The 22,876-nt window shown below is 51.7% G+C and overlaps 1 protein-coding gene across 1 annotated transcript in view; it reads left to right on the top strand.

The window, feature by feature from the left end:
- LOC137323434 (mannose-1-phosphate guanyltransferase alpha-A-like) overlaps positions 1–18,559 on the top strand; it is a gene marked incomplete at its 5' end in the record, with an annotated part of 55,779 nt that extends 37,220 nt beyond the window's left edge. The window contains 3 exons of the mRNA XM_067986906.1: positions 1,569–1,661; positions 3,102–3,270; positions 17,321–18,559. Coding sequence (XP_067843007.1) covers positions 1,569–1,661; positions 3,102–3,270; positions 17,321–17,421 — 363 coding nt within the window. The remainder of the gene's footprint in view (positions 1–1,568; positions 1,662–3,101; positions 3,271–17,320) is intronic.
- Positions 18,560–22,876: the final 4,317 nt, after the last annotated feature.

The raw sequence follows: 22,876 nt of genomic DNA, 5'->3' as shown, positions 1-22,876 counted from the left end.
GTATCATAAGGTTTAGAATAACTATGGAAAAGGACACGGACCACTCTAAAATAAAAATACTCAATTGGAGGAGGGCCAATTTCAATGGTCGATGAGGGCAATGCGGTGGATGTGGTGTATATGGACTTTCAAAAGTTGTTTGATAAAGTGTCGTATGGTTGGCTTATCATCAAAATTGAAGCCCATGGAATAAAGGGGGCAGTAGCAACTTGGATACAGAATTGGCTAAATGACAGGAAACAGAGAGTAGTGGTGAACGGTTGTTTTTCGGACTGGAGGGAGGTGTACAGTGGTGTTCCCCAGGGGTCGGTGCTGGGACCACTGCTTTTCTTGATGTATATTTAATGACTTGGACTTGGGTGTACAGGGCACAATTTCAAAATTTGCAGATGACACAAAACTTGGAAGTGTAGTGAACAGTGAGGAGGATAGTGATAGACTTCAAGAGGATATAGACAGGCTGGTGGAATGGGCGGACACGTGGCAGATGAAATTTAACACAGAAAAATGCGAACTGATACATTTCAGTAGGAAGAATGAGGAGAGGCAATATAAACTAAAGGGTACAATTCTAAAAGGGGTACAGGAACAGAGAGATCTGGGGGTATATGTGCACAAATTGTTGAAGATGGCAGGACAGGTTGAGAAAGTGGTTAAAAAAGCATACAGGATCCTGGGCTTTATAAATAGAGGCATAGAGTACAAAAGCAAGGAAGTCATGATGAACCTTTATAAAACACTGGTTCGACCACAACTGGACTATTGTGTCCAGTTCTGGGCACCGCACTTCAGGAAAGATGTGAAAGCCTTAGAGAGGGTGCAGAAGAGATTTACTAGAATGTTTCCAGGGATGAGGGGCTTTAGTTACGTGGATAGACTGGAGAAGCTGGGGTTGTTCTCCTTGGAACAGAGATGGTTGCGAGGAGATTTGATCGAGGTATTCAAAATCATGAAGGGTCCAGACAGAGTAGATAGAGAGAAACTGTTCCCATTGGAGGAAGGGTCAAGAACCAGAGGACACAGATTTAAGGTGATTGGCAAAAGAACCAAAGGTGACATGAGGAAAAACTTTTTTACACAGCGAGTGGTTATGATCTGGAATGCACTGCCCGAGGGGATGGTGGAGGCAGATTCAATCATGGCCTTCAAAAGGGAACTGGATAAGTACTTGAAAGGAAAAAATTTGCAGGGCTACGGGGAAATGGCGGGGGAGTGGGACTAGCTGGATTGCTCTTACAGAGAGCCGACACGGACTCGATGGGCTGAATGGCTTCGTTCTGTGCTGTAACCTTTCTATAATTCTATCCAGAGAGTGGTGAGAATGTGGAACTCGCTCCCACAAGGAGTGGTTGAGGTGAATAGTGTAGATGGATTTAAGGGGAAGCTCGATAAACACATGAGGGAGAAAGGAATAGAAGGATATGCTGATAGGGTGAGATGAAGTAGGGAGGGAGGAGGCTCGTGTGGAGAATAAACACCGGGATAGACCTGTTGGGCCGAATGGCCTGTTTCTGTATTGTAGACTCGATGGAACTCAGTGTAATTGTATTTCTTACATTTGCCCTCAGCTGGGACCCAATGTCACCATCAGTATGGGAGTGACGATCGGAGCTGGCGTCCGAGTGAGAGAGTCCATCATCTTACACGGAGCCTCCCTCCAGGTAACGCTGATTCCAAAACACCGAAAATACCGAGCGAGCATCCCACCGAAAGCACTCAACGCGACAGGGAGGGTTAACGGGGGGCTGAGAGTGGGCAAAGCTACAGGGCGCTGAACATCAGCAATACGGACCTTTAATTTGCGTAGAATAGGGGGAGAGGAACTAATACTATTGATGTACCAGGGAATTAGGGGTTACGGGGAGCGGGCAGGAAATTGGACATGAATTTAGATTTGAGGTTAGGATCAGATCAGCCATGATCTTATTGAATGGCGGGGCAGGCTCGAGGGGCCGATTGGCCTACTCCTGCTCCTATTTCTTATGTTCTTATGTACCACACACCGGGAAACGGGATGAGGACGAATTGCACAAAACATTATCATCCCAGCTCCTCCCCTCAAAATTCCACACTGGGTGTCCACGGTTACAGTCTGATGTTTCCGAAACAACTGGAACAATCATCACCAGCAATATAATGGAATAAAGCTCCCTCCACACTGTCCCATCAAACACTCCCAGGGCAGGTACAGGGTTAGATACAGAGTAAAGCTCCCTCCACACTGTCCCATCAAACACTCCCAGGGCAGGTACAGGGTTAGATACAGAGTAAAGCTCCCTCTACACTGTCCCATCAAACACTCCCAGGGCAGGTACAGGGTTAGATACAGAGTAAAGCTCCCTCTACACTGTCCCATCAAACACTCCCAGGGCAGGTACAGGGTTAGATACAGAGCAAAGGTCCCTCTACACTGTCCCATCAAACACTTCCAGGGCAGGTACAGGGTTAGATACAGAGTAAAGCTCCCTCTACACTGTCCCATCAAACACTCCCAGGGCAGGTGCAGCACGGGTTAGATACAGAGTAAAGCTCCCTCTACACTGTCCCATCAAACACTTCCAGGGCAGGTACAGCACGGGTTAGATACAGAGTAAAGCTCCCTCTACACTGTCCCATCAAACACTCCCAGGGCAGGTACAGCACGGGTTAGATACAGAGTAAAGCTCCCTCCACACTGTCCCATCAAACACTCCCAGGGCAGGTACAGCACAGGTGAGATACAGAGTAAAGCTCCCTCTACACTGTCCCATCAAACACTCCCAGGGCAGGTACAGCACGGGTTAGATACAGAGTAAAGCTCCCTCTACACTGTCCCATCAAACACTCCCAGGGCAGGTACAGCACGGGTTAGATACAGAGTAAAGCTCCCTCTACACTGTCCCATCAAACACTCCCAGGGCAGGTACAGCACAGGTTAGATACAGAGTAAAGCTCCCTCTACACTATCCCATCAAACACTCCCAGGGCAGGTACAGGGTTAGATACAGAGTAAAGCTCCCTCTACACTATCCCATCAAACACTCCCAGGGCAGGGACAGAGTGATGATGTGGAGACGGACGTGATGCAGCCGCGATCATTGATGAATTTCCCTCTTTTACAGGACCACAGTTGTGTGCTGAACTGCATCGTGGGCTGGGACAGCACCATTGGCAAATGGTCAAGAGTCGAGGGGACCCCCAGTGACCCAAACCCCAACGACCCACACGCAAAGATCGACAGCGAAACACTCTTCAGTGACGGGAGGCTGAATCCCTCAATAACCATTCTGGGTGAGACCGGAGGGTAGCGAGCGTGCGAGAGAGAGAGACCGGAGGGTAGCGAGCGTGCGAGAGACAGACCGGAGGGTAGCGAGCGTGCGAGAGAGACAGACCGGAGGGTAGCGAGCGTGCGAGAGAGACAGACCGGAGGGTAGCGAGCGTGCGAGAGAGACAGACCGGAGGGTAGCGAGCGTGCGAGACAGACAGACCGGAGGGGAGCGAGCGTGCGAGAGAGACAGACCGGAGGGGAGCGAGCGTGCGAGAGAGACAGACCGGAGGGGAGCGAGCGTGCGAGAGAGACAGACCGGAGGGTAGCGAGCGAGAGAGAGAGACAGACCGGAGGGTAGCGAGCGAGAGAGAGAGACAGACCGGAGGGTAGCGAGCGAGAGAGAGAGACCGGAGGGTAGCGAGCGAGAGAGAGAGACCGGAGGGTAGCGAGCGAGAGAGACAGACCGGAGGGTAGCGAGCGTGCGTGATCGGGAATGGCTCAGAGCAACAGCCGATGCAGTTTAACACGGTGTGGAGGAGTGCGGTTTAACACGGTGTAACGGAGTGCGGTTTAACACGGTGTAACGGAGTGCGGTTTAACACGGTGTAACGGAGTGCGGTTTAACACGGTGTGGAGGAGTGCGGTTTAACACGGTGTAACGGAGTGCGGTTTAACACGGTGTAACGGAGTGCGGTTTAACACGGTGTGGAGGAGTGCGGTTCAACACGGTGTGGAGGAGTGCGGTTTAACACGGTGTAACGGAGTGCGGTTTAACACGGTGCAACGGAGTGCGGTTTAACACGGTGTAGAGGAGTGCGGTTTAACACGGTGTAACGGAGTGCGGTTTAACACGGTGTAGAGGAGTGCGGTTTAACACGGTGTAACGGAGTGCGGTTCAACACGGTGTAACGGAGTGCGGTTTAACACGGTGTAACGGAGTGCGGTTTAACACGGTGTAACGGAGTGCGGTTTAACACGGTGTAGAGGAGTGCGGTTTAACACGGTGTAACGGAGTGCGGTTTAACACGGTGTAGAGGAGTGCGGTTTAACACGGTGTAGAGGAGTGCGGTTTAACACGGTGTAACGGAGTGCGGTTTAACACGGTGTAACGGAGTGCGGTTTAACACGGTGTAGAGGAGTGCGGTTTAACACGGTGTAACGGAGTGCGGTTTAACACGGTGTAACGGAGTGCGGTTCAACACGGTGTAGAGGAGTGCGGTTTAACACGGTGTAGAGGAGTGCGGTTCAACACGGTGTAACGGAGTGCGGTTCAACACGGTGTAACGGAGTGCGGTTTAACACGGTGTAGAGGAGTGCGGTTCAACACGGTGTAACGGAGTGCGGTTCAACACGGTGTAACGGAGTGCGGTTTAACACGGTGTAACGGAGTGCGGTTTAACACGGTGTAACGGAGTGCGGTTTAACACGGTGTGGAGGAGTGCGGTTTAACACGGTGTGGAGGAGTGCGGTTTAACACGGTGTAGAGGAGTGCGGTTTAACACGGTGTAGAGGAGTGCGGTTTAACACGGTGTAGAGGAGTGCGGTTTAACACGGTGTAACGGAGTGCGGTTTAACACGGTGTGGAGGAGTGCGGTTTAACACGGTGTAACGGAGTGCGGTTTAACACGGTGTAGAGGAGTGCGGTTTAACACGGTGTAACGGAGTGCGGTTTAACACGGTGTAACGGAGTGCGGTTTAACACGGTGTGGAGGAGTGCGGTTTAACACGGTGTAGAGGAGTGCGGTTTAACACGGTGTAACGGAGTGCGGTTTAACACGGTGTAGAGGAGTGCGGTTTAACACGGTGTAACGGAGTGCGGTTTAACACGGTGTAACGGAGTGCGGTTTAACACGGTGTGGAGGAGTGCGGTTTAACACGGTGTAGAGGAGTGCGGTTTAACACGGTGTAACGGAGTGCGGTTTAACACGGTGTGGAGGAGTGCGGTTTAACACGGTGTGGAGGAGTGCGGTTTAACACGGTGTGGAGGAGTGCGGTTTAACACGGTGTGGAGGAGTGCGGTTTAACACGGTGTAACGGAGTGCGGTTTAACACGGTGTAACGGAGTGCGGTTTAACACGGTGTAACGGAGTGCGGTTTAACACGGTGTAGAGGAGTGCGGTTTAACACGGTGTAACGGAGTGCGGTTTAACACGGTGTAACGGAGTGCGGTTTAACACGGTGTAACGGAGTGCGGTTTAACACGGTGTGGAGGAGTGCGGTTTAACACGGTGTGGAGGAGTGCGGTTTAACACGGTGTAACGGAGTGCGGTTTAACACGGTGTAACGGAGTGCGGTTTAACACGGTGTAACGGAGTGCGGTTTAACACGGTGTGGAGGAGTGCGGTTTAACACGGTGTAACGGAGTAAGGTTTAACACGGTGTAACGGAGTGCGGTTTAACACGGTGTAGAGGAGTGCGGTTTAACACGGTGTAACGGAGTGAGGTTTAACACGGTGTAACGGAGTGCGGTTTAACACGGTGTAACGGAGTGCGGTTTAACACGGTGTAGAGGAGTGCGGTTTAACACGGTGTAGAGGAGTGCGGTTTAACACGGTGTAACGGAGTGCGGTTTAACACGGTGTGGAGGAGTGCGGTTTAACACGGTGTAACGGAGTGCGGTTTAACACGGTGTAACGGACTGCGGTTTAACACGGTGTAACGGAGTGCGGTTTAACACGGTGTAACGGAGTGCGGTTTAACACGGTGTAACGGAGTGCGGTTTAACACGGTGTGGAGGAGTGCGGTTTAACACGGTGTGGAGGAGTGCGGTTTAACACGGTGTAACGGAGTGCGGTTTAACACGGTGTAACGGAGTGCGGTTTAACACGGTGTAACGGAGTGCGGTTTAACACGGTGTAGAGGAGTGCGGTTTAACACGGTGTAACGGAGTGCGGTTTAACACGGTGTGGAGGAGTGCGGTTTAACACGGTGTAACGGAGTGCGGTTTAACACGGTGTAGAGGAGTGCGGTTTAACACGGTGTAGAGGAGTGCGGTTTAACACGGTGTAACGGAGTGCGGTTTAACACGGTGTAACGGAGTGCGGTTTAACACGGTGTGGAGGAGTGCGGTTTAACACGGTGTAACGGAGTGCGGTTTAACACGGTGTAGAGGAGTGCGGTTTAACACGGTGTAACGGAGTGCGGTTTAACACGGTGTAACGGAGTGCGGTTTAACACGGTGTGGAGGAGTGCGGTTTAACACGGTGTGGAGGAGTGCGGTTTAACACGGTGTAACGGAGTGCGGTTTAACACGGTGTAACGGAGTGCGGTTTAACACGGTGTAACGGAGTGCGGTTTAACACGGTGTGGAGGAGTGCGGTTTAACACGGTGTAACGGAGTGAGGTTTAACACGGTGTAACGGAGTGCGGTTTAACACGGTGTAGAGGAGTGCGGTTTAACATGGTGTAACGGAGTGAGGTTTAACACGGTGTAACGGAGTGCGGTTTAACACGGTGTAGAGGAGTGCGGTTTAACACGGTGTAACGGAGTGCGGTTTAACACGGTGTAACGGAGTGCGGTTTAACACGGTGTAACGGAGTGCGGTTTAACACGGTGTAGAGGAGTGCGGTTTAACACGGTGTAGAGGAGTGCGGTTTAACACGGTGTAACGGAGTGCGGTTTAACACGGTGTGGAGGAGTGCGGTTTAACACGGTGTAACGGAGTGCGGTTTAACACGGTGTAACGGACTGCGGTTTAACACGGTGTAACGGAGTGCAGTTTAACACGGTGTGGAGGAGTGCGGTTTAACACGGTGTAACGGAGTGCGGTTTAACACGGTGTAACGGAGTGCGGTTTAACACGGTGTGGAGGAGTGCGGTTTAACACGGTGTAACGGAGTGCGGTTTAACACGGTGTAGAGGAGTGCGGTTTAACACGGTGTAACGGAGTGCGGTTTAACACGGTGTAACGGAGTGCGGTTTAACACGGTGTGGAGGAGTGCGGTTTAACACGGTGTAACGGAGTGCGGTTTAACACGGTGTAACGGAGTGCGGTTTAACACGGTGTGGAGGAGTGCGGTTTAACACGGTGTAACGGAGTGCGGTTTAACACGGTGTAACGGAGTGCGGTTTAACACGGTGTAACGGAGTGCGGTTTAACACGGTGTGGAGGAGTGCGGTTTAACACGGTGTAACGGAGTGCGGTTTAACACGGTGTAACGGAGTGCGGTTTAACACGGTGTAACGGAGTGCGGTTTAACACGGTGTGGAGGAGTGCGGTTTAACACGGTGTAACGGAGTGCGGTTTAACACGGTGTAGAGGAGTGCGGTTTAACACGGTGTAGAGGAGTGCGGTTTAACACGGTGTAACGGAGTGCGGTTTAACACGGTGTAACGGAGTGCGGTTTAACACGGTGTGGAGGAGTGCGGTTTAACACGGTGTAGAGGAGTGCGGTTTAACACGGTGTAGAGGAGTGCGGTTTAACACGGTGTAACGGAGTGCGGTTTAACACGGTGTGGAGGAGTGCGGTTTAACACGGTGTAACGGAGTGCGGTTTAACACGGTGTAGAGGAGTGCGGTTTAACACGGTGTAGAGGAGTGCGGTTTAACACGGTGTAACGGAGTGCGGTTTAACACGGTGTAGAGGAGTGCGGTTTAACACGGTGTAACGGAGTGCGGTTTAACACGGTGTGGAGGAGTGCGGTTTAACACGGTGTAGAGGAGTGCGGTTTAACACGGTGTAACGGAGTGCGGTTTAACACGGTGTAGAGGAGTGCGGTTTAACACGGTGTAGAGGAGTGCGGTTTAACACGGTGTAGAGGAGTGCGGTTTAACACGGTGTAACGGAGTGCGGTTTAACACGGTGTAACGGAGTGCGGTTTAACACGGTGTAACGGAGTGCGGTTTAACACGGTGTAACGGAGTGCGGTTTAACACGGTGTGGAGGAGTGCGGTTTAACACGGTGTGGAGGAGTGCGGTTTAACACGGTGTAACGGAGTGCGGTTTAACACGGTGTAACGGAGTGCGGTTTAACACGGTGCAGAGGAGTGCGGTTTAACACGGTGTAACGGAGTGCGGTTTAACACGGTGTAACGGAGTGCGGTTTAACACGGTGTAACGGAGTGCGGTTTAACACGGTGCAGAGGAGTGCGGTTTAACACGGTGCAGAGGAGTGCGGTTTAACACGGTGTAACGGAGTGCGGTTTAACACGGTGTAACGGAGTGCGGTTTAACACGGTGTAGAGGAGTGCGGTTTAACACGGTGTAACGGAGTGCGGTTTAACACGGTGTAGAGGAGTGCGGTTTAACACGGTGTAACGGAGTGCGGTTTAACACGGTGTAGAGGAGTGCGGTTTAACACGGTGTAACGGAGTGCGGTTTAACACGGTGTAACGGAGTGCGGTTTAACACGGTGTAACGGAGTGCGGTTTAACACGGTGTAGAGGAGTGCGGTTTAACACGGTGTAACGGAGTGCGGTTTAACACGGTGTAACGGAGTGCGGTTTAACACGGTGTAACGGAGTGCGGTTTAACACGGTGTGGAGGAGTGCGGTTTAACACGGTGTAACGGAGTGCGGTTTAACACGGTGTAACGGAGTGCGGTTTAACACGGTGTAACGGAGTGCGGTTTAACACGGTGTAGAGGAGTGCGGTTTAACACGGTGTAGAGGAGTGCGGTTTAACACGGTGTAGAGGAGTGCGGTTTAACACGGTGTAACGGAGTGCGGTTTAACACGGTGTGGAGGAGTGCGGTTTAACACGGTGTAACGGAGTGCGGTTTAACACGGTGTAGAGGAGTGCGGTTTAACACGGTGTAACGGAGTGCGGTTTAACACGATGTAGAGGAGTGCGGTTTAACACGGTGTAACGGAGTGCGGTTTAACACGGTGTGGAGGAGTGCGGTTTAACACGGTGTAGAGGAGTGCGGTTTAACACGGTGTAACGGAGTGCGGTTTAACACGGTGTAACGGAGTGCGGTTTAACACGGTGTAACGGAGTGCGGTTTAACACGGTGTAACGGAGTGCGGTTTAACACGGTGTAACGGAGTGCGGTTTAACACGGTGTAGAGGAGTGCGGTTTAACACGGTGTAGAGGAGTGCGGTTTAACACGGTGTAACGGAGTGCGGTTTAACACGGTGTAACGGAGTGCGGTTTAACACGGTGTAACGGAGTGCGGTTTAACACGGTGTAGAGGAGTGCGGTTTAACACGGTGTAGAGGAGTGCGGTTTAACACGGTGTAACGGAGTGCGGTTTAACACGGTGTAGAGGAGTGCGGTTTAACACGGTGTAGAGGAGTGCGGTTTAACACGGTGTAACGGAGTGCGGTTTAACACGGTGTAGAGGAGTGCGGTTTAACACGGTGTAACGGAGTGCGGTTTAACACGGTGTGGAGGAGTGCGGTTTAACACGGTGTAACGGAGTGCGGTTTAACACGGTGTAGAGGAGTGCGGTTTAACACGGTGTAGAGGAGTGCGGTTTAACACGGTGTAGAGGAGTGCGGTTTAACACGGTGTAACGGAGTGCGGTTTAACACGGTGTGGAGGAGTGCGGTTTAACACGGTGTGGAGGAGTGCGGTTTAACACGGTGTAACGGAGTGCGGTTTAACACGGTGTGGAGGAGTGCGGTTTAACACGGTGTGGAGGAGTGCGGTTTAACACGGTGTACAGGAGTGCGGTTTAACACGGTGTAACGGAGTGCGGTTTAACACGGTGTAACGGAGTGCGGTTTAACACGGTGTAGAGGAGTGCGGTTTAACACGGTGTAGAGGAGTGCGGTTTAACACGGTGTAACGGAGTGCGGTTTAACACGGTGTAACGGAGTGCGGTTTAACACGGTGTAGAGGAGTGCGGTTTAACACGGTGTAGAGGAGTGCGGTTTAACACGGTGTAACGGAGTGCGGTTTAACACGGTGTAACGGAGTGCGGTTTAACACGGTGTAACGGAGTGCGGTTTAACACGGTGTGGAGGAGTGCGGTTTAACACTGTGTGGAGGAGTGCGGTTTAACACGGTGTAGAGGAGTGCGGTTTAACACGGTGTAACGGAGTGCGGTTTAACACGGTGTAGAGGAGTGCGGTTTAACACGGTGTAACGGAGTGCGGTTTAACACGGTGTGGAGGAGTGCGGTTTAACACGGTGTGGAGGAGTGCGGTTTAACACGGTGTGGAGGAGTGCGGTTTAACACGGTGTGGAGGAGTGCGGTTTAACACGGTGTAACGGAGTGCGGTTTAACACGGTGTAACGGAGTGCGGTTTAACACGGTGTAACGGAGTGCGGTTTAACACGGTGTAACGGAGTGCGGTTTAACACGGTGTAACGGAGTGCGGTTTAACACGGTGTGGAGGAGTGCGGTTTAACACGGTGTAACGGAGTGCGGTTTAACACGGTGTGGAGGAGTGCGGTTTAACACGGTGTGGAGGAGTGCGGTTTAACACGGTGTAGAGGAGTGCGGTTTAACACGGTGTAACGGAGTGCGGTTTAACACGGTGTAACGGAGTGCGGTTTAACACGGTGTAACGGAGTGCGGTTTAACACGGTGTCACGGAGTGCGGTTTAACACGGTGTCACGGAGTGCGGTTTAACACGGTGTAGAGGAGTGCGGTTTAACACGGTGTAGAGGAGTGCGGTTTAACACGGTGTAACGGAGTGCGGTTTAACACGGTGTAACGGAGTGCGGTTTAACACGGTGTAACGGAGTGCGGTTTAACACGGTGTAACGGAGTGCGGTTTAACACGGTGTAGAGGAGTGCGGTTTAACACGGTGTAACGGAGTGCGGTTTAACACGGTGTAACGGAGTGCGGTTTAACACGGTGTAACGGAGTGCGGTTTAACACGGTGTAGAGGAGTGCGGTTTAACACGGTGTAACGGAGTGCGGTTTAACACGGTGTAACGGAGTGCGGTTTAACACGGTGTAACGGAGTGCGGTTTAACACGGTGTAACGGAGTGCGGTTTAACACGGTGTAACGGAGTGCGGTTTAACACGGTGTAACGGAGTGCGGTTTCGAGCAGTCAGACCACCCATGTATATCTTTGAAAGCTGCTTCACAGCCGAGTAGGATGGGCCAATACAGCTCAATGTGGATAAACGTGAAGTCATGTACTTTGGAAGTAAGAACGGGGAAAGGCACCTTGTAAACGGTGAGATTGTAACTGGAGTAGAGGGGCAGAGGGTGTGCAGGTACAGGTCATTAGGCAAACGGATTCCAGGGGCTCATATCTCGAGGCAGAGAATACAAAAGGAGGTAATGTGGAGGCTGCAGTGGGGAGTATTGTGTGCAGTTTTGGGCCCCCCATTACAGGAAGGATATAGAATCAATGAAAAAGTGCAAATTCGCTGGGATGTTACTTGGGATGAGGGGGTTACAGTTGTGGGGAGAGACTGGAGAAGTGAGGACTTTCCTCATTAGAGTCCAGGTTAAGGGGTGATCTGATAGAGGGCTTGCAGATTCTGAAGGGTTCTGATAAGATAACTAGTGAGAGTGTTTCCACTGGGTCAGTGAGAGAGACAAGAGGAAACAAATTGAACAAGGATCAATACTGTGCTGGACTCGGTTGGATTCTGCCTGGTTTTTACATGTTTTGAGAAACACAGATGAAGAGATCAAGTCTCACTGCCAAGAGCAGGAGTGAGGATAAAGTCAAGTACTGGTTACATGACACCAAACTTGGGAGTTTGAAAGCCTGTAGATTGAAAGGACGAAGGGAAGATTGAGGGAGGGGAGAAGCTCCAGGTTTAAGGTCATGGCATGGAGAGAATCAGTAGAATCGGGGATGGAGGATGGGATCGTGGGGCAGGTTATCGGGGATGGAGGATGGGATCGTGGGGCAGGTTATCGGGGATGAGACCGTGGGGCAGGTTATTGGGGATGAGACCGTGGGGCAGGTTATTGGGGATGAGACCGTGGGGCAGGTTATTGGAAGCTCCTGATGATCGAGCACAGAGGGAGGCTGGAGGTGAGAGAGCAATCATAAGAAATAGGAGCAGGAGTAGGCCAATCGGCCCCTCGAGCCTGCCCCGCCATTCAATAAGATCATGGCTGATCTGATCCTAACCTCAAATTTAAATTCATGTCCAATTTCCTGCCCGCTCCCCGTAACCCCTAATTCCCTTTACTTCTAGGAAACTGTCTATTTCTGTTTTAAATTTATTTAATGATGCAGCTTCCACAGCTTCCTGGGGCAGCAAATTCCACAGACCTACCACCCTCTGAGTGAAGAAGTTTCTCCTCATCTCAGTTTTGAAAGAGCAGCCCCTTATTTTAAGATTATGCCCCCCTAGTTCTAGTTTCACCCATCCTTGGGAACATCCTTACCGCATCCACCCGATCAAGCCCCTTCACAATCTTATATGTTTCAATAAGATCGCCTCTCATTCTTCTGAACTCCAATGAGTAGAGTCCCAATCTACTCAACCTCTCCTCATATGTCCACCCCCTCATCCCCGGGATTAACCGAGTGAACCTTCTTTGTACTGCCTCGAGAGCAAGTATGTCTTTTCTTAAGTATGGAGACCAAAACTGTATGCAGTATTCCAGGTGCGGTCTCACCAATACCTTATAGAACTGCAGCAATACCTCCCTGTTTTTATATTCTATCCCCGAGCAATAAAAGCCAACATTCCGTTGGCCTTCTTGATCACCTGCTGCACCTGCAAACTAACTTTTTGATTTTCTTGCACTGGGACCCCCAGATCCCTTTGGACTGCAGTACTTTCCAGTTTCTCGCCATTAAGATAATAACTTGCTCTCTGACTTTTCCTGCCAAAGTGCATAACCTCACATTTTCCAATATTGTATTGCATCTGCCAAATCTCCACCCACTCACCCAGCCTGTCTATATCCCCTTGCAGGTTTTTTATGTCCTCCTCACTCTCTACTTTCCCTCCCATCTTTGTATCATCTGCAAACTTTGATATGTTACACTCGGTCCCCTCCTCCAAATCGTTAATATAGATTGTAAAGAGTTGGGGACCCAGCACCAACCCCTGCGGAACACCACTGGCTACTGGTTGCCAGTCCGAGAATGTACCATTTATCCCAACTCTCTGCTTCCTGTTAGATAACCAATCCTCCACCCATGCCAGAATATTACCCCCAATCCAGTGATTCTTTATCTTGAGCAATAATCTTTTATGTGGCACCTTGTCGAATGCCTTCTGGAAGTCTAAATACACTACGTCCACTGGTTCCCCTTTGTCCACACTGTACATTATGTCCTCAAAGAACTCAAGCAAATTTGTCAGACATGACTTCCCCTTCATAAAGCTATGCTGACTTTGTCCTATTAAATTATGTTTATCCAAATGTTCCGCTACTGTCTCCTTGATAATAGACTCCAAAATTTTGCCCACCACAGATGTTAAGCTAACTGGTCTATAATTTCCAGCCTTCTGTCTACTACCCTTTTTAAATAAGGGTGTTACATTAGCAGTTTTCCAATCTGCCGGGACCTTTGCCGAGTCCAGAGAATTTTGGAAAATTATTACCAAAGCATCCACAATCCCTACTGCCACTTCCCTCAAGACCCTGGGATGTAAGCCATCAGGTCCAGGGGATTTATCCGCCTTGAGTCCCATTCATTTACTGAGTACCAATTCCTTAGTGATTTTAATCGTATTTAGCTCCTCCCCCCCAGAGCCCCCTGTTTGTCCAGTGTTGGGATATTCTTAGTGTCCTCTACCGTAAAGACTGAAACAAAATATTTGTTCAGCATTTTTGCCATCTCCATGTTTCCCACCATTAATTTCCCGGTCTCATCCTCTAAGGGACCTACGTTTGCCTTAGCCACCCTTTTTCTTTTTATATAACTGTAGAAACTCTTGCTATCTGTTTTTATATTTTTTGCTAATTTATTTTCATAATCTATCTTCCCTTTCTTAATCAATCCTTTTGTTACTTTTTGCTGTCTTTTGAAGACTTCCCAATCTTCTATCCTCCCACTAAGTTTGGCTACCTTATATGTCCTAGTTTTTAGTCGGATACTATCCTTAATTTCTTTACTTAGCCACGGATGGCTGTCATTTCTTTTACCCCTTTTTTCCTCAGTGGAATATATATTTTTTGAAAGTTGTAAAATAACTCCTTGAATGAACACCACTGCTTATGTACCGTCTTACCCTTTAATCTATTTTCCCAGTCCACTTTAATCAATTCCGCTCTCATACCATCATAGTCTCCTTTATTCAAGCTCAGTACGCTTGTTTGAGAACCAACCTTCTCACCCTCTAATTGGATATGGAATGTAACCATGTTATGGTCACTCATTCCAAGGGGATCCTTAACTAGGACATTATTAATTAATCCTGGCTCATTACACAGGACCAGGTCCAAGGTTGCTTGCCCCCTTGTAGGATCAGTTACATACTGCTCAAGAAATCCATCCCTAATACACTCAATAAACTCTTCCTCAAGGCTGCCCTGCCCAATTTGATTTGTCCGGTTAATATGATAGTTAAAATCCCCCATAATTATAGCTGTTCCCTTATTACATGCCCTGACTATTTCCTGATTAATATTTCTTCCAGCAGAGTTGCAACTATTAGGAGGCCTATATACTATGCCCACTAGTGTTTTTTTCCCCTTATTATTCCTTATCTCTACCCAAACTGTTTCATTGTCCTGATCCTTTGTCCCAATATCATTTCTCTGTATTACAGTGATTCCTTCCTTTATTAACATAGCCACCCCACCTCCCCGTCCTTCCTGATTGTTAAATACCCTGGCATATTTATTTCCCAGTCGTTGTCACCCTGCAGCCATGTTTCTGTAATGGCCACAAGATCATACCCATACGTAGTTATTTGCGCCGTTAACTCTGCATTCAGATAAAGAACTTTCAAATATGTTTTGTGACACTTAGTTCCTGCTTTTTCCTTTTTTAACACTTTACCATTTACTCCATACCTTCTGTCCCTTCCTGACACGCTTTCCTCTGTCTCCCTGCTCAGGTTCCCAACCCCCGCCACAGCTTTGATGCTGGGTTAATCGCCTTACGCCTTCTAGTTTTTATTTTATCTGTCGTGCCTAAAGTACACTTTCTTTCCGCTGCTCTACGCTTTTCCCTTTCACTTGTTCTTGCACAACTGTTTGTACTATTTGTATCATCTATCAGATGAGCAGCTTTCTCTTGTACCCTGTCCAAGAGCGTGAGGGATGTTGGGAAATCCTCCCCACATCTGGGAGAAGGATTCAAAACAGAGAGAACTTGTATTTCTACAGCGCCTTTCACAACCACAGGATGTCCCAAAACACCTCACAGGCAAAGAAATACTTTTGAAGTGTAGTCACTGTTATAATATAGGAATCGCAGTCAATTTGTGCATAGCCAGATCCCTCAAACAGCAATGGTACAATGACCACTTAATCTGTTTTAGTGATGTTGGCTGAGGGATAAATATTGGCCAAGACACCAGGGAGAACTCCCCTGCTCTTCTATGAAATAGTGGCTGTGGGATCTTTCACATCCGCCTGAGAGGGCAGACGGGACCTCAGTGTAACGTCTCATCTGAAACACTGCAACTCCGACAGTGCAGCAGAATGGGCCGAAACTCTCTGGAGTTTAGACGAATGAGAGGTGATCTCATTGAAACATACAAGATTCTGAGAGGATTTGACAGGGTGGATGCTGAGAGGCTGTTTCCCCAGGCTGGAGAGTCTAGAACTAGGGGTCAAACATTTAGGACTGAGATGGGGAAAAATTTCTTCACTCAGAGGGCTGTGACTCTTTGGAATTCTCTACCCCAGAGGGCTGTGGATGCTCAGTCATTGAGTATATTCAAGGCTGAGGTCGATAGATTTTTGGAATCAAGGGATATGGAGATCGGGCGGGAAAGTGGAGTTGAGGTAGAAGATCAGCCATGATCTTATTGAATGGCAGAGCAGGATCGAGGGGCCGAATGGCCGACTCCTGCTCCTATTTCTTATGTTCTTAGTGCGGCGCTCCCTCAGCACTGACCCTCCGACCGTGCGGCGCTCCCCCAGCACCGACCCTCCGACAGTGCGGCGCTCCCCCAGCACCGACCCTCCGACAGTGCGGCGCCCCCTCAGTACTGACCCTCCGACAGTGCGGCACTCCCTCAGTACTGACCCTCCGACAGTGCGGCGCCCCCTCAGCACCGCCCCTCCGACAGTGCGGCGCTCCCTCAGTACCGACCCTCCGACAGTGCGGCGCTCCCTCAGTTCCGACAGTGCGGCGCTCCCTCAGTACCGACCCTCCGACAGTGCGGCGCTCCCTCAGTACCGACCCTCCGACAGTGCGGCGCTCCCTCAGTACCGACCCTCCGACAGTGCGGCGCTCCCTCAGTACCGACCCTCCGACAGTGCGGCGCTCCCTCAGTACCGACCCTCCGACAGTGCGGCACTCCCTCAGTTCCGACAGTGCGGCGCTCCCTCAGTACCGACCCTCCGACAGTGCGGCGCTCCCTCAGTACCGACCCTCCGACAGTGCGGCGCTCCCTCAGTACCGACCCTCCGACAGTGCGGCGCTCCCTCAGTACCGACCCTCCGACAGTGCGGCGCTCCCTCAGTACCGACCCTCCGACAGTGCGGCGCTCCCTCAGTACCGACCCTCCGACAGTGCGGCGCTCCCTCAGTACCGACCCTCCGACAGTGCGGCGCTCCCTCAGTACCGACCCTCCGACAGTGCGGCGCTCCCTCAGTACCGACCCTCCGACAGTGCGGCGCTCCCTCAGTACCGACCCTCCGACAGTGCGGCGCTCCCTCAGTACCGACCCTCCGACAGTGCGGCGCTCCCTCAGTACTGACCCTCCGACAGTGCGGCGCTCCCTCAGTACTGACCCTCCGACAGTGCGGCGCTCCCTCAGTACTGACCCTCCGACAGTGCGGCGCTCCCTCAGTACCGACCCTCCGACAGTGCAGCGCTCCCTCAGTACTGACCCTCCGACAGTGCGGCGCTCCCTCAGTACTGTGCTGGAACGTGAAGTCTAGATTTTGTGCTCAAGTCACTGCAGTGGGAACTCGAACCCACGACCGTCTGACTCTGCGGCGGGTTGATGCTCCCCACCGAGCGACGGCCGCCACCAACGCAGGTGTCGAAGAGACACAGACTCCCCGACCCTCTGACACTCGAGGGTTGAGAGTTTCACCTGATGTTCTTTCCCCCCCTTACAGGGTGTAATGTCAGCATTCCTGCGGAGGTGATTATCCTGAACTCCATCGTCCTCCCTCACAAAGAGCTGAACAGGAGCTTCAAGAATCAGATCATCCTGTAGAGACAGAGCCCAGATCCTCCCTCACGAGGCACTAACAGAGTGGCGGGGGCAGTATGTGGCTATCAGCGGACAAGAGGAGGCAACTATTGCCTGCACTGAGGAGGAGGCGGAATTCAGCCTCAGTTTTTTCATTTCAATATTTTCTAGAAATATATAAATCCATTCAAAGGTTTTTAAATTACACCAACTGGAAATGGTATTTGGGACAATCAGTCCCACTCTCCCCACCCATTTAATCTCCCCCCACAGCCCATGTACACTCTCCCCTATCACAGACTCTCCCCACCCATTTAATCTCCTCCCACAGCCCATGTACACTCTCCCCTATCACAGACTCTCCCCACCCATTTAATCTCCCCTCCCACAGCCCATGTCCACTCTCCCCTATCACAGACTCTCCCCACCCATTTAATCTCCCCTCCCACAGCCCATGTCCACTCTCCCCTAGCACAGACTCTCCCCTCCCATTTAATCTCCTCCCACAGCCCATGTACACTCTCCCCTATCACAGACTCTCCCCACCCATTTAATCCCCTCCCACAGCCCATGTGCACTCTCCCCTAGCACAGACTCTCCCCTCCCATTTAATCTCCCCCCACAGCCCATGTACACTCTCCCCTATCACAGACTCTCCCCACCCATTTAATCTCCCCCCACAGCCCATGTACACTCTCCCCTATCACAGACTCTCCCCACCCATTTAATCTCCCCCCACAGCCCATGTACACTCTCCCCTATCACAGACTCTCCCCACCCATTTAATCTCCTCCCACTGCCCATGTACACTCTCCCCTATCACAGACTCTCCCCTCCCATTTAATCTCCCCCCACAGCCCATGTACACTCCCCCCACCCATTTAATCTCCCCCCACAGCCCATGTACACTCTCCCCTATCACAGACTCTACTCTCTGGAGGGTAGCAATACCCCTTATTTAAGTTAATTTTCCCGCTCTCCCCCGGGGCCCTGGTTAGTTTGTGTTGGTATTTTATTCAAACAGAGGCACCAATATCACAAAAACGTTCCACATTTTTTTTGAGTGGGAGATGGAAGCGAAGCTTCGAAATGAGAAAACTTTTGGTGTGGGACTGTCGAATTGGTGAATAAACCAGGGGACGGATTGTCCCTTTAAAGGCAATTAACGAGCCTGTGTCTTTACATCACTGTCAGTCCTGATTCACCAGCAACATTGGGGAAAGATGGTAATCAGCTGACTGGAACTGATCTGTTCCACACCGTGCGCTGGGCAAAGGGTGAGGGAGGGGCATAGTCAGACCCCACCCTCACTGTGGAGGGGAGAGGGGGGCCGATTCTTAAATACAACCCCCCCAAAAAACAGGCTAATCTCAACCTGATCGTCTGTGGCTGATGGCGGGGGGAGGGGTGAGAGGGATTAGAGAAATAGATTCTCTGTAGAACGGGCCCCACACGGTGATTGGGGGGGGTGGGGGCCGTGTCTGCGATTCCCCCACACACAGTGACGGGACTGGGAGGGGGCCGTGACTGCGATTCCCCCACACGGTGATTGGGGGGGGGACGGGGAGGGGGCCGTGACTGCGATTCCCCCACACACAGTGACGGGACGGGGAGGGGGCCGTGACTGCGATTCCCCCACACACAGTGACGGGACGGGGAGGGGGCCGTGACTGTGATTCCCCCACACGGTGATTGGGGGGGGGACGGGGAGGGGGCCGTGACTGCGATTCCCCCACACACAGTGATGGGACGGGGAGGGGGCCGTGTCTGCGATTCCCCCACACACAGTGATGGGACGGGGAGGGGGGCCGTGTCTGCGATTCCCCCACACACAGTGACGGGACGGGGAGGGGGCCGTGACTGCGATTCCCCCACACACAGTGATGGGACGGGGAGGGGGGCCGTGACTGCGATTCCCCCACACACAGTGATGGGACGGGGAGGGGGCCGTGTCTGCGATTCCCCCACACACAGTGACGGGACGGGGAGGGGGCCGTGACTGCGATTCCCCCACACACAGTGACGGGACGGGGAGGGGGCCGTGACTGCGATTCCCCCACACACAGTGATGGGACGGGGAGGGGGCCGTGACTGCGATTCCCCCACACACAGTGATGGGACGGGGAGGGGGCCGTGACTGCGATTCCCCCACACACAGTGATGGGACGGGGAGGGGGGCCGTGTCTGCGATTCCCCCACACACAGTGATGGGACGGGGAGGGGGCCGTGACTGCGATTCCCCCACACACAGTGATGGGACGGGGAGGGGGCCGTGACTGCGATTCCCCCACACACAGTGATGGGACGGGGAGGGGGCCGTGTCTGTGATTCCCCCACACACAGTGATGGGACGGGGAGGGGGGGCCGTGTCTGCGATTCCCCCACACACAGTGACGGGACGGGGGAGGGGGCCGTGTCTGTGATTCCCCCACACACAGTGATGGGACGGGGAGGGGGCCGTGTCTGTGATTCCCCCACACACAGTGATGGGACGGGGAGGGGGGCCGTGACTGCGATTCCCCCACACACAGTGATGGGACGGGGAGGGGGCCGTGTCTGTGATTCCCCCACACACAGTGATGGGACGGGGAGGGGGGCCGTGTCTGCGATTCCCCCACACACAGTGACGGGACGGGAAGGGGGCCGTGACTGCGATTCCCCCACACACAGTGATGGGGCGGGGAGGGGGCCGTGACTGCGATTCCCCCACACACAGTGATGGGACGGGGGGGGGGGCCGTGACTGCGATTCCCCCACACACAGTGATGGGACGGGGAGGGGGCCGTGTCTGTGATTCCCCCACACACAGTGATGGGACGGGGAGGGGGCCGTGTCTGTGATTCCCCCACACACAGTGATGGGACGGGGAGGGGGCCGTGTCTGTGATTCCCCCACACACAGTGATGGGACGGGGAGGGGGCCGTGTCTGTGATTCCCCCACACACAGTGATGGGACGGGGAGGGGGCCGTGTCTGTGATTCCCCCACACACAGTGATGGGACGGGGAGGGGGCCGTGTCTGTGATTCCCCCACACACAGTGACGGGACGGGGGAGGGGGCCGTGTCTGCGATTCCCCCACACACAGTGACGGGACGGGGAGGGGGCCGTGACTGCGATTCCCCCACACACAGTGACGGGACGGGGAGGGGGCCGTGTCTGCGATTCCCCCACACACAGTGATGGGATGGGGAGGGGGCCGTGACTGCGATTCCCCCACACACAGTGATGGGACGGGGAGGGGGCCGTGTCTGCGATTCCCCCACACACAGTGATGGGACGGGGAGGGGGCCGTGACTGCGATTCCCCCACACACAGTGACGGGACGGGGAGGGGGCCGTGACTGCGATTCCCCCACACACAGTGATGGGACGGGGAGGGGGCCGTGACTGCGATTCCCCCACACACAGTGATGGGACGGGGAGGGGGCCGTGACTGCGATTCCCCCACACACAGTGATGGGACGGGCAATAGCACACAACATAACGAGGTTTAAGGTAAAGATTGAGAAGGACATAAGACAAAGACCAAAGTAATAAATTGGAGATTTTGTCAAAGAAATAGAAGAGCAGTGGGAAATATTTAAAACGGTGATCAATAGAGTCCAGGAGAAATATATTCCTCTAAAAAGCAAGAACGAATATGCCAATAATGAAACACCATGGATGAATAAAAGAGATAAAGGTAAAATTGAAACTAAAAGAAAGAGGCATACTCTAGGTACATGGACAATAAAGGAGAGAATGACAAAAGGAACCTTAAGTAATATTAGCAGGAGTAGGCCATTCGGCCCCTCGATCCTGCTCCGCCATTCAATCAGATCATGGCTGATCTTTGACCTCAACTCAACTTTCCCGCCCAATCCCCATATCCCTTGATTCCCCTAGAGTCCAAAAATCTATCGATCTCAGTCTTGAATATACTCAATGACTCAGCATCCACAGCCCTCTGGGGTAGAGAATTCCAAAGATTCACAACCCTCTGAGTGAAGAAATTCCTCCTCATCTCAGTCCTAAATGGCCGACCCCTTATCCTGAGACTATGCCCCCAAGTTCTAGTCTCTCCAACCAGGGGAACATCCTCTCAGCATCTACCCTGTCAAGCCCCCTCGGAATCTTATATGTTTCAATGAGATCACCTCTCATTCTTCTAAACTCCAGAGAGTATAGGCCCATTCTACTCAACCTCTCCTCATAGGACAACCCTCTCATCCCAGGAATCAATCGAGTGAACCTTCGTTGCACCGCCTCTAAGGCAAGTATATCCTTCCTTAGATAAGGAGACCAAAACTGTACCCAGTACTCCAGGTGAGGTCTCACCAAAGCCCTGTACAATTGCAGCAAGACTTCCTTACTCTTGTACTTCAACCCCCTTGCAAAAAAGGCCAACATACCATTTGCTTTCCGAATTGCTTGCCGTACCTGCGTACTAACTTTTTGTGTTTCTTGTACCAGGACACCCAAGTCTCTGAACACCAACATTTAATAGTTTCTCACCATTTAAAAAATATTCTGTTTTTCTATTCTTCCTACCAAAGTGAATAACCTCACATTTCCCCACATTATACTCCATCTGCCACCTTCTTGCTCACTCACTTAACCTGCCGATATCCCTTTGCAGACTCTGTGTCCTCCTCACAGCTTACTTTCCCACCTAGCTTTGTATCATCAGCAAACTTGGATATATTACACTCGGTCCCTTCATCTAAATCATTAATATAGATTGTAAATAGCTGAGGCCCAAGCACTGATCCTTGCGGCACCCCACTAGTTACAGCCTGACAACCTGAGAATGACCCGTTTATTCCTACTCTCTGTTTTCTGTCCATTAACCAATCCTCGATCCATGCTAATATATTACCCCCAATCCCATGAGCCCTTATCTTGTGTAACAACCTTTTATGTGGCACCTTATCGAATGCCTTTTGAAAATCCAAATATACGACATCCACTGGTTCCCCTTTATCTACCCTGCTAGTTACATCTTCAAAAAACTAATAAATGTCAAACACAATTTCCCTTTTATAAAAAGTTACAGCACAGGAGGCAGCCATTCGGCCCATCGTGTCCATACCAGCTTAATCCCACTTTCCAGCACTTGGTCCATAGCCCTGTAGGTTTCGGCACTTCAGGTGCACATCCAGGTACTTTTTAAATGAGTTGAGGGTTTCTGCCTCTCCCACCCTCTCAGGCAGTGAGTTCCAGACCCCCCACCACCCTCTGGGTGAAAAAAATTTCTCCTCAGCTCCCCTCTAATCCTTCTACCAATTACTTTAAATCCATGCCCCCTGGTCACTGACCCCTCTGCTAAGGGAAATAGATCCTCCCTATCCACTCTATCTAGGCCCCTCATAATTTTATACACCTCAATTAAATCTCCCCTCAGCCTCCTTTTCAACAAAGAAAACAACCCCCAGCCTATCCAATCTTTCCTCACAGCTAAAATTCTCCAGCCCTGGCAACATCCTCGTAAATCTCCTCT

The sequence above is a fragment of the Heptranchias perlo genome, chromosome 7 (genome assembly GCF_035084215.1).
Source record: "Heptranchias perlo isolate sHepPer1 chromosome 7, sHepPer1.hap1, whole genome shotgun sequence".
Lineage (NCBI taxonomy): Eukaryota > Metazoa > Chordata > Chondrichthyes > Hexanchiformes > Hexanchidae > Heptranchias > Heptranchias perlo.
The sequence above is the reverse complement of the archived record's forward strand: the minus strand, read 5'-3'. Positions and strand labels throughout refer to the sequence as shown.